The following is a 12,258-nucleotide window of genomic DNA, read 5'->3' as shown; positions in this document are numbered from 1 at the left end:
TACTAATCAAACAGGCCTGGTGGTGTTCCAATAAAACCACTTACGGACACTGAAGTCTGAATTTCATGTAATTTACACATACCATGAAATCACCTTCGTTTGATTTTCTTCTATCATTTTAAAATGTAAGGACGATTAACAATCTTTGTACGGCTTGAGGTCGGCATGTAAACAGGTGGAGAGATCTGGCCCATGTGCTGTGTTTCGCAGGCCCCTGGGTGGGTGTATCAACGGCATATAGATCGTGAGTGAGTGTGGAATGCTCCAGAAAACCAGCTGTGTGTTATCATCATTATTGTACCTCTGCCGCTGCCTCCAGTGCCCCCACCGTACGGGCTTGGGGCCTGGACGCTTTTTGACTTGCTACCTTGCAGTCTAGGGCCCAGCGCGCAGAGGGTACTCAGCAAGTGCATCAGCGTTAGCTGATATTATTAGAGAGAAAGGGAGGAAGGACGCTGGGGAAAACGCAGGGCAGTTAAGCAGGCCGACCCATGACTCAGGTGAAACTGCAGACAGCACACCCGTCACTTTCCCTGATCCTTGGCAGGTGGTCCTAACGTCAGAAAGTCACCATGAGACCCTGGTAAAGGGGGAGGGGTAGGAATCGGGGTTGCTACAGTTAGCATGTGTAGCGTTTTTGCCAGAGAGAGTTTATTTAACCTTCTGTTCACATTCCTTTGAATATTCTCCCGGCCCTGGCTGTAGGCAGGTGTTTGCCTTCTGGGCATCTCTCCATTTGGCCATTGGGAGGCGCAATTGCTGCACAAATGAAACACTGGCTTGCTAGGGCGTCCAGATTGGAAAGTAAACATTCTTAGGGGCTGAGAGGGGAAAATGAGACCCACAGACTGAAGAGGGGGGTGGGGCTTGTCTAGAGAATGGACCCAAATGACCTCAGGAGGAAGCTCACATCACAGCCACTTAAAAATCATTTCCCCTTCTCGCCACCTCCACATTTTCCAGATAGAGAAACGAAAGAGGGAGGGAAGATAACTGTCCCAAGTCACAAAGCTGGGGGGTAGGGCTGCCAGACAAAATACAGGACGTCTTTCATACAGTTAAAGATGAATTTCAGATAAACAGAAGAATTTCTTATTATAAGTGTATCCCAAACATGACATGGGATATACTTATACTAAAAACTTATTTGCTGTTTATCTGAAATTCAAATTTCAGTGGGCAGGCAGTTAAATATATTTATTTGCTAAATCTGGCAACCCTTGTCAGGGGATAATCATTGATTGTATGACACCAGCACTCACTACAGGCAGTGGGAACAGCTCCATTTCCATTTAATGTGAGAAACTGCAGCTTAGGGAGGGTCAGTAACTTGCCCAAGGCCACACCAGTATGTGTAAAGTCAGGATTTGAACCCAGATCCCGATTCCAGAGCCTTGTCTTCACCGTTCTAGCCAGCTGCCGCCCTTGCCCTGCCCATCTAGGTGCATGACCCGTCTTGACTATGACCCTGCCCCCACTCCATCCTGTGAGGTGCGTCATTTCCCCCTCTCTCCCCTCCCTAACGAAGATGGACTCCATCTTCCACAGGTATTTCCTTCTAAGGAGCCCATGAGTCCTGGTCTCTATGACCCGGTGGCTGCCCTCATTGAACTGTCTGACACCTCCCTGCCTTAGGGCCCAAGTCTGAGCCTCCCCCCCACCCCTGTACTGACAGCTGGGCTTCTGGAATTGTCTCGTGACATCCTGCCCTTTGTCTCCAGCTTCTAGGACCCTCTGCCCTCACCGCCATCGCTGTCTTCCTGAGCCTCCTGCCTCTGAATTTCTTCATCACCAAGAAGAGGAACCACCATCAGGTTTGGCATTTGGAAGAAGGGACACTCCAGGCAGGAAGGGGGCGGGAAGCCTGCAGGTCCTGGGTCCTTCACTGGTGCAGGGCAGTGGGGAGGAGAGAGGTGTCGGGTGGGCGTGGTGGTGGCTTGCGGCGGTTGCAGAGAAGGAAAATCCCAGACTTGTCCCTGTCCCCTCCTCTCTTCTTCCCTCTGGTCCCAGGAAGAGCAAATGAGGCAGAAGGACTCTCGGGCGCGGCTCACCAGCTGCATCCTCAGGAACGTGAGGACGGTCAAGTACCACGGCTGGGAGGGAGCCTTTCTGGACAGAGTCCTGTGCATCCGGGCCCAGGAGCTGGGCGCCTTGAGGACCTCCAGCCTCCTCTTCTCTGTGTCTCTGGTGTCCTTCCAAGTGTCCACGTTTCTGGTGATGTCACTCTGGTCTCCCTGCAGAGCATGGACTGGGGGAGGGAGTGCTGGGGGTGGCGATAAGGGCTCCCCATATAGGATCACAGGGTCACCATCACACCGACTGACCATCGCCTAGTGTGATCATCATATCAACGACACCTGGAACCAAAACACCACCAACCCCTGGAACAGAACCACACCCTAGTGACATCCGGAACTACAAATGCCACCAGGACCTAGAGCCCTCCATGGCTGTTGATACCTGCAACTTCAGAGTCATCTTCCCAGAGAGTCTAGAGTCACAAGTTCCACCCACGTCTAGAACCACAAAACTGCCACCAAAATGGAAAACTGTGGTGTCCCCCAAAGCCTGGAACCAAGAGTTTCTGATTCTTAGAACAGGGGTCACACGCACGCAACTCCTTTCATCAGCAGAAGAATTTGGGGGGAGATCTGGGTGGAGGGGAACCCATTCCCACATGGCAGCTGTGGCCACAAGGACCCCTGGAGATACCACAGCTGGCCTGCCTTTCCTGGCCACGTTTAGCAGCTCAATGTCACCTCCTGTGTCTCCCACCCAGGTGGCACTGGTTGTGTTTGCTATCCATACTCTGGTGGCCGAGGAGAATGCCATGGACGCTGAGAAGGCCTTCGTGACACTCACGGTTCTCAACATTCTCAACAAGGCCCAGGCTTTCCTGCCCTTCTCCATCCACTCCGTCGTCCAGGTGAGGTGGCAGGGAGGGGAGGCCGTCTTGGAGGAGCCTTGTAGGGGTGTAGCAGGCTGTGCCGGGGCAAGGAAACGAAGCAGGGAAAGAGATGGGAGGGCACAGGGAACAGCGGGAAGATGCCAGCAAACATCCTCAAAACAGGCAGCCTCACCTTTCCAGCAACTCCACATGCAAGAATTCAGTCTGGTTCCCTTTTTATACAAAGCAATTTCACTTCATTTCTCTTCCTCTACTGTCTGCACTCACACTGTGTGATGAAAATGAGAAAATTGGTCCAGCTGAGCCATCCCTATTTAACTATCCTTTCATCACGGAAGACGGGGTTGGGGCTGGGAGTGGAGAGGGTGCCTCCAGGTGGACAAAGTTTGCAATCATTCCTGGTGACGGCCAACTGGAAAAGCCGCCATCCTCTTCCCGGGTCTGGTCTGCAGAATGGAAGCAAGGAGGTGGGAGGTCACCACTACCTCATTGTGCCAACCTCATGTGCATCGTTTTCCGTGACCTAGAAAGCTTTGTGTTGATGCCTTGCAAATGTGTAGGACTCGGTAGTCCGGAAGCTTTCCCACCATCTTGAGGCACCCGACACCCGACATCTGAGTTCTTTTTTTGCCCTTATGGCACAGTTGACCTAGGGCTTTGGTTTTGCCAGGCCCGGGTATCCTTTGACCGTCTGGCTGCCTTCCTCTGCCTGGAAGAAATTGACCCTGAGGCCGTGGACTCAAGGTCCTGCAGATGTGGTGAGAGCTGAGTTCAGCGGGAAGGGGGTGGGAGGGATGAGGGAACCAGCAGGGCTCCCCCTTCCCACAGATGGAATGCCAGGATCCCAGCTGAGGGGCTGCCGGCATGTGCTGGCATGTGCAGACCAGGCCATCGGCCATGTGACTAGGAAACAGATGCCATGTAAGGACTCTCCCCTTGTACCTAAGAAAGCATCAAGCTGCTTACCTAGAAATCACCCACATGGTGATTAGAAGTGTATCCTGTGACATTGGTGCCTGAATCCAAATTCTGGCTTCAGCACTGACCCCAACATGGGTGACCTTGGCCAGTGATTAATCTCTCTGAGCCTCAGTGTTCCCATCTGCAAAATGGACATGATGATCATCACAGCACCTCTGCATAGGATTGTTGTGAGGGTTAAATGAGTCCTTTGAAGCATCGCAGTTAGAGCAGGGCCCTGCACAAAGTCAGCATTCAGTGCGTTTTAGTTAGAATTATTATTAGGAAAAACCCCCACAGAAGTCAGCAAAGAGGCCTCTAAATAACCCAAAATTGCTGTTTCTGAGGCTCCTCACAGCTCTGGGCACGTTTTCAGCTGGGCAAAGCTTTGTTCAGCCAAATCAGTGTGATGCGGGCATTCAGAGGTGGGCTCTGCACTCAAATCCCAGGTCTGCCTCGCTCAGCTGTGTGGCCCTGGGCAGTAACTCCCCCACTGCCGGCTCTGTTCCCCACTGTGTCACCCCACCTCCACCAGGATCATCCTGAGGACCACCAAAAGATAGCAGGTCCCTGGTCTCAGGAGCTGTCCAATAAATAGCTTAGGGTCCGTGATATCGTGCCTTTATCCCCACAGGAGGGCCCCACGGACCCTGGACCAGAGACCCCTGAGGGTTATCTGAGTCATGACTTTGACACACCTGGTCACCTGCCTGCGGCCAGAGCCTCATACCGCCCCCCGCAGTCTCAGTCCCTGCTGTTCCCCCAAAGGTGTGTGACAGTGAGATTAACACAGACACCGACAGCTAATGTTGGCCAAGTGTTTACCACGAGCCAGCACATTCAAAGTGCTTTACTTAGTGGTGACCCCCTCGCTCCTCACCACAGCACTATGGGGTGGATACCTCTACGACCCACCCATTTTACAGATGGGAAAATGGAGAAGCATCCCCACACCCCAGACCATTAAGAAAGGACAAGACCCCAGAGTTGGGTGGCCAGATTCACAAAGAAAAACATAGGACTCCCAGTTAAATTTGAATTTCGCATACTCAGAAAATAGGTTTTTTTAGTCTCAGTAGCTCCCATGCAATATGTGGCAGCATAATTATCCTAAAAAAGTACTCATTGTTTATCCAAAATTCAGATGTAACTGGGCGTCCTGCATTTTGTCTGCAACCCTCCCCTAGAGACCATCCAGTCCAGGGGGTGTCAACGGGTGTCAACCGCTCATTAGATGTAAGATTCTCAGGCCCCACCCCCATGGAGATTCTCATTTATTGGTTTGGGCTGAGCCATGGAGAGCTTTGTGTTTTAAAAAAATCTTTCCAGGTGATTCTAAATGTGTATTCAGTGTCCAAAACCACTAATCTGCCTCCTCCCTCATTATATAGATAAAATATCTGAGACCCAGGGACATAGGGAGACCATATGTCCCTGGTTACATCTGTGGTCCCAGTGAAATTAATAACACTCCCTTCACTCTCCAGAGTCCCGGATCAGGTGATAAATTGTATCAGAAGCCCACTAACCTTTTCTGTGAAGGACCCAATTGTACATAGTTTAGGCTTTCCAAGGCCCTTTGTTCTCTGTTGTAACTGCTCACCTTTGCCTTTGTAGTGTGAAAGCAGCCATAGCACTACGTAAATGAATGGGCATGGCTGTGTTCCAATAAAACTTTATAAAAATAGGCAGCAGACAGGATCTGGCCCCTGGGCCATGGTTTGCCGACCCCTGAGTTGTATAACCATCCGGCAGGGAGAGAATATGACCACCACAGGGTCACACGCAAGCCAGTGAGTGGAAGGACAGTTTGTTTAGTGGAAGAGATTTCCTGTTGCCTAGGGGTCTCTTAGAGGAGGGGCCAGCCGGGAGCATCTCTTATAACTGGTCTTTTATGCCCTGCAGCCACTGGAGAGGATTACATCAGAATACAGGAAGGCACCTTCGCTTGGTCCCTGGAAAGCCCTCCCTGCCTGCACAGGTACAGGTGGTTTCCCTGGTAACAACCTTCCTGTTGCCGTTGACGAAGTGGGAGAGGATGGGAAAGCTGGGAAAGGGAAAGCTCCTGCCCACGGAGGGGGAACAGGGCATCTGAGCCTCGCCCAACAGGGAGGAGATGGCTCTCTGGTCCCCAGGCTGGTCACGATGATGCCAAGGGAGGCCTGGCCAAGAACAGCCCCAAGGCCCGGCCCAGTCAGCTGTGGGCACGTCTGTGCCTCCTGTGTCAGACTGGTCGTTGTCACCTCCAGCCCCCAACTATTTGGCTGGGTCTCTGGGGCAGAAAACCCCAGCCAACCCCAAAACTCCCTGTGAAGGGAAAGAAAACACCCGGGGCCGTATTTGTGTTTCTTGTCATTTGCTCATTTCATTGTATTTATTGAGCACTTGCTATGTGCCAGGCCTTGTTCTAGGAACTGGGAATAGAGTGAAGAAAACAGACAAGAACCCTGTGCTCTTGGGGCTGATGTTCTGATCGGGGGTGGGGTGGAGCACAAATGAGAAACCAGGGTCGGGAGGCAGAGCACGATGTCAAGGGAGGGGTGTGTGTGATGAGGGAAGGCTTGGCATTTAAACAGAGGTCAAATGAGGGGAAGGAATGAGCCTTGCACTTGTCTGGGAGAGGAGCTCTCTAAGCAGTGGGAACAGCAAGTGCAAAGGTCCTGAGGCAGGAGTATGCCTGGACCCAGGATTCTCCACCTCAGCACTACTGATGTTCAGGGCTGGATAGTTCTTTGTCATGGGGGCTGTCCTGTGCACTGTAGCATGATTAGCAGAACCCCCAGTATCTACCCACTAGATTCCAGCAGCAGCCACGCCAGGTATAACAACTGAAAGTGTCTCTAGACATTGTCATGTGTCACCTGCAGGGCACAATCCCCCCAGGTGTGTTTGGGAAGCAGGAAGTCAGCATGGCCGCAGCAATGGGATGCTGGGTGTCCTTCATGATTGTTAGGACCTCAGCTTTCACCCTGAGTAAAACAGGAACCGCCGGGGGCTTCAGCATGAGCCGGCTTGGGTTTGAACAGGTCCCTTGGGCCCCTGCATGGAGGACAGACTGCAAGACACAGAAAGGGGCGGGGAGCGAGGGCAGAAACAGGAAGAGCGGTGAGGAGCTTGTAGCAATGACCTGGGCAAGAGGAGATGCTGGTTAAACCTCCTGCCCAATAAACCCTGTGTGAGTGCGGGTACATGTGTACACACGGGTGTACATGGGTGCGTGCAGATGTGTGTGTGCACGGGCGTGTGTGAGAGCATGTTTGTGTGTGTGCATGCACTTGTGTGTGCATGGATTGTGTATATGTTGTGTGCATATGTCTGTACACACGTATGGTGTGCATATGTGCACTTGTGTGAGGGTGTGTATCTGTGTGTGTGCAGTCTGTGTATGTAGTATATGTGTGCACAGACACATGTGCCCTATGTGTGCTTGCATGTGTGCATCTGTGTACATGCATGCATGCATGTGTGGTGCAGTGAGTGTGCACATACACGTGTGCGTGCATGTATGTGGGCACATGTACGATCACATGCAGGATGGCTGCTCACATGGCCAGACAGGGATCGGGAGAGGGAAGGATGGTCCCCAGACATCCTCTTAGTGACCCCCCCACCCCAGGTGTGTCATCAGCAGCCAAGGCTGGCTCTGTCTGGGGTTCACCAATTCTGCGCAGACTCGGGCTGAACCCTACCCAGGGACATGTCACCCCTTCTGTGTTGCCAGGATCAACCTCACGGTGCCCCAGGGCTGCCTGCTGGCTGTCGTCGGTCCAGTGGGGGCAGGAAAGTCCTCCCTGCTCTCCGCCCTCCTTGGGGAGCTGTCAAAGGTGGAGGGGTCCGTGAGCATCAAGGTGAGGCCGCACCCCTGCCTGTCTGCTGGAATGTCCCCGTCTCTGCTCCTCCCTGTTCCCCGTCTCACAGCTAAGCTCCCTGCTGCCTTCCACCACCACCAAGAGCCCAGCTCCCACCTTTCCTCCTCCGTCCCCATCAGCCTCCTTGTGTTTTAGGGTCCGGTGGCTTACGTGCCGCAGGAGGCCTGGGTCCAGAACATGTCCGTGGTAGACAACGTGTGCTTTGGGCAGGAGCTGGACTTGCCGTGGCTGGAGAGGGTCCTGGAGGCCTGTGCCCTGTGGCCAGACGTGGGCAGCTTCCCTGCAGGAGTCCACACCCAAACTGGGGAGCAGGTGAGGGTCTCAGGGCCTTCTTGGGCCAGGGAGGCATGGCGGCTGAGGGCCATTTGCCACCCTGACCTGTGGGCGGTGTGGTGGGAGGGTCACTGGGGGGGGCCAGGGAGGTAGGGGAGAAAAGGGGCCCAGCTCAGAGCCAGGCACATAGCAGGTGCTCAATAAATAGTTATTAATGAGTGAATGGTTGAAAATAGAGACCGAAGAGAGGCTGGGAGACGTGGCAGGGCTTGGTGGTGAGGGGCTCTCCAACAACTGGGAATGAGGTGACCCAGGCTCCTGCCTTGCCTCTCTGGGTGACACTGGTCAAATTGCTTCCCCTCTCTGGACCTTACCAAAGGGTCTGGGCAGAGATGTCCAATAAACAGGATGTATGCATCCAGAGCTATGGGTTGGGCGGGGATTGGCAACTTATGACCCACAGGTCGAATCTGTCCCACCGTCTGGGTTTGTAAATAAAGTTTTATTGGGACCCAGCCATGCACATTCATTTACCTGTGGTCCATGGCTGCTCTTGCACGATAAGGGCAGAGATGAGCAGTTGTGACAGAGACCAGGGCAGCGGGGGTGGGGCGGTGTGCCCACAAAGCTTTAAATAGTTACTTTCTGGTCCTTTACAGAAAACACTTGCTGACCCCCAGATTAGGGAATTGAGAGTGGAAAAGTGAAAGTTTAAGTTAAGTAAACGGGTGAGGTTTCCTCTAGGAAAGAGGAGAGGGCCCTGGAAAGGGTCTGGAGGAGCCAGAGAGATCAGCTGAGAAGGAACATCTAGGGAGGAGGATGAGGCATCGTGCAGCCAAGGGAAGGGGGATTCAGAAGGAGGGGGGTGCCTGCTGCCGGCTACGTCTGTCCAGCTGTGTCACATCCTAAACCAAATGTGATTTCCCGTTACCTCCTCCCCCGAAGCTCACCCCATCCTGGGTGATGGAAGCTCTATCCTTCCAGAGCTCATATCCAAAACCTTGGTGTCCTCCTCGATTCCTCTCTTTTTCTTACACCCATATCTAATTCATCAGCAAATCCTGTTGGATCCACCTTTGAGGCAGATCCAGAATGTTCCGGTCCCCACATCAGCTCTCCCCACATTGCTGCAGGAGCCCCTGGCTGCCCTCCTTGTTTCTGTCCTCACCCCTAATAGGCTAATCCCAGTGCAGCAGCCAAAGGGATTCTGTTCAGACCTGTCAGTTCATGTCCTTTTTCTGCTCAGAACCCTCCAGGTCTCCCCATCCCCTCAGAGTCAAAGCCACAGTGCTGACCATCACTGACAAGGTGCGCCCCCCACGATCTGACCCCAGTTATCTCCGACTTCATCTCCCATCATGCTCCCTCTTTCCTGCTTCTCTCCAGCCACATGGATCTCCACGATGTTCCTTGAACACCCAAAGTATGCTCCTACCTCAGGGCCTTTGCACCTGCTGTTCTGTCTGCTTGTAAAGCTGTTTCTCAGGAGTTCACATGGTTCATCCCGTCAAGTCTCTTAGTGGAGAGTGGCTTTCCCTGACCACCTTACCCAGCACAGCAACCCTGCTCACACCAGTACACCCTACACCCTTCCCCTGATCTATTATTCTTCATGGTGTATAACACCATCTGATAGGTGATAACATTTTATGTGTTTATTGATTATCTCTCTCCCACCCCACCCTCATTAGAGTGAAGGATCCATGAAAGCAGGGATGAGGTTTTGTTCATTGCTGTTTCCCCAGAGCCTAGAACACTGCTGGGTACATAATAGCCATGCAGTAAATATGAGTGGAATGAATGAATAAGTGAAAGAACAAAAGGAAAGGAGAGAGGAAGGGAGGAAGGAAATGAAAGAAAGAAAAAGAAAGAAAGAAAGAGAGAGGGAGGGAGGGAGGGAGAGAGAGAGAAAGAAAGAAAGAGAAAGGAAGGAAGGAAGGAAGGAAGGAAGAAAGAAAGAAAGAGAAAGAAAGAAAGAAAGAAGAAAGAAAGAAAGAAAGAAAGAAAGAAAGAAAGAAAGAAAGAAAGAAAGAAAGAAAGAAAGAAAGAAAAGAAAGAAAGAAAGAAAAGAAAGAAAGAAAATAAGAACATAAGGACAGAAAAGCTACCGCAGGATTAGGCAACAGGGGAGTGACCAGTGTCCTTGAGGAAGGCTGTATCAGTGGAGAAATGGGAACAGAAGCCAGACTCAAGTGGAGGGAGCAGTGAGTGCAGGAAGCTTGTCTGGAAAGGGGAGAAGCCAGGCAGGGTGAAAGCTGGGGGGATGTTGGCTTGAGAGCAAGTGTTTCAAGCTGGAGGTGGCCCTAGAGGACAGGCACCATGAGCCATAGCTCACTCTGATGAGCAGACCTGGCCCCCGTCACACCGGCTTCACCCAGCAGGCATAGATGCAGGTCCCTGTCTCTCTCTTGTGGCCACAGGGCATGAATCTCTCTGGGGGCCAGAAGCAGCGGCTGAGCCTGGCCCGGGCTGTGTACAGGAAGGCTGCTGTGTACCTGCTGGATGACCCCCTGGCAGCCCTGGACGCCCGTGTCGGCCAGCATGTCTTCAACCAGGTCATCGGGCCTGATGGGCTGCTCCAGGGAACGGTAAGTTTGGGAAAATGTCTGAGGGCATAAAGCAAAGGCAGAGAAAGTCCTAACCCAAGTCTGCTCACCACCATCCTCCATGAATCCAATGTTCCTCTTTGTAATGGTCAGCTTTTGCTGTGACAATGCTGCATAACAAACAACCCCCAAATGTCAGTGGCTCACAGCAGCAGTCATTTCTTTTTTTTTTTTTTGGCTGCGCTGGGTCTTCATTGCTGCGCGGGCTTTCTCTAGTTGCAGTGAGCGGGGCTACTCTTCGTTGCGGTGCATGGGCTTCTCATTGTGGTGGCTTCTCTTGTTGCGGAGCACAGGCTCTAGGTGCACAGGCTTCAGTAGTTATGGCACATGGGCTTTGTTGCTCTGTGGCATGTGGGATCTTCCCAGACCAGGGATCAAACCCATGTCCCCTGCATTGGCAGGCGGATTCTTAACCACTGCGCCACCAGGGAAGTCCGAGCAGTCATTTCTTGCTTCTGGGTCTGTGGTTAAACTACAACAGCTCTGCCTCAGGTCAATGGCCAGGTTCAGTTGAACTCCGTGTCTTCTGGTTTCGAGACAGGTTGAAGGAGTCCCTTTATTTCACTGTTGGGATGTGCTATTTTTGAGAAAAAGGGCAGGAGCACAAGAAGGAGAGCTTTTCCCACTCTGAGCCCTAGGACACTCCCAGCCCATTCCCCCAGCTCTGGAACAGTGGTCAAGCGCACGAGTGTAAATTCCATCCCTTCCTGCCCAGACACGGATTCTCGTCACCCATGCGCTCCACGTCCTGCCCCAGGCTGATTGGATCGTGGTGCTGGAAGATGGGGCCATTGCAGAGATGGGTTCCTTCCAGGAGCTTCTGCACAGGAAGGGGACCCTGGCGGGCCTTCTGGATGGAGCCAGACAGCCAGGAGATGGAGGAGAAGGAGGTACTGGCTGGGCTTTGCTGGTTCTCTGTGCCTGGCTTCTGCCACCCTTGGGGAGAAGGTTCCACAGATCCCACTGGCCAGAGTGGAGCACTCTGGCCACACCCTCCCTGCAGGCCCAGGCCTGGAGGCAGATGCCTCTCCCACAAGGCCACCCATCCCCCAGTAAGAGCCAGTGGCACCTTCTATGAGCCAGGGGCTATACTAAGTGCTTCTGTAAACATGCATTGTCTCATTTGGTCTCCACAACACCCCTGGGAGACACCTGCAATTATGACTGCCACTTTTCAGATGAGCAACTCAGGCCAAAGAGAGTTAAATAATTTGCCCAAGGTCACCAGATTAGAACTTGGGTGTGTTCAACTCCAGGGTCTGTGCTTGAAACTGCTACAGAGACTGAGCAAAGAGGTCATTTGGTGCCTTGAGGCCAGAGGCCCCCAACATGCCAGCTAGGACTTCTACTAAACCAGAGAACACGGTGCCCACTGGAAAAATGACAGTGTTCTGGAAGTGAAGTCAGTGATCCAAGCGCAGCCACAGTGAGTGATAAAGAACAGCCAGGGGCCCCTCCATTCACTCATTTAATCACCACTTAGCCGCTATGAGGTCAGTACTGTACTTAGCTCCATTTTATAGATGAGGACTGAGGCCCAGAAGTTAAGGAACTCGTCCAAGTCTACCTGGCTCATAAGTGGCAGTGTTGGGCTTTGAACCTCCAACTGCAGGCTGTGTGTTGCCCCTGCATGACAGAGGGG

At 52.6% G+C, this 12,258-nt stretch overlaps 1 protein-coding gene across 3 annotated transcripts in view; it reads left to right on the top strand.

Annotated features, from left to right (window-relative positions):
- Positions 1-12,258, top strand: part of ABCC6 (ATP binding cassette subfamily C member 6) — a 71,447-nt gene that overhangs the window by 24,527 nt on the left and 34,662 nt on the right. For 2 of the 3 annotated variants that reach the window (XM_082432552.1, XM_082432550.1), the window contains 9 exons: positions 1,722-1,814; positions 2,011-2,214; positions 2,780-2,926; positions 3,579-3,666; positions 5,774-5,849; positions 7,590-7,716; positions 7,873-8,049; positions 10,431-10,598; positions 11,332-11,506. In XM_082432552.1, coding sequence (XP_082288678.1) covers positions 1,722-1,814; positions 2,011-2,214; positions 2,780-2,926; positions 3,579-3,666; positions 5,774-5,849; positions 7,590-7,716; positions 7,873-8,049; positions 10,431-10,598; positions 11,332-11,506 — 1,255 coding nt within the window. The remainder of the gene's footprint in view (positions 1-1,721; positions 1,815-2,010; positions 2,215-2,779; positions 2,927-3,578; positions 3,667-5,773; positions 5,850-7,589; positions 7,717-7,872; positions 8,050-10,430; positions 10,599-11,331; positions 11,507-12,258) is intronic. The other variant, XM_082432551.1, reaches the window with a different exon arrangement.

This window comes from Balaenoptera physalus, assembly GCF_965194825.1.
Source record: "Balaenoptera physalus genome assembly, chromosome: 16".
Taxonomy (NCBI): domain Eukaryota; kingdom Metazoa; phylum Chordata; class Mammalia; order Artiodactyla; family Balaenopteridae; genus Balaenoptera; species Balaenoptera physalus.
This window is presented reverse-complemented; position numbering and strand designations above follow the sequence as displayed.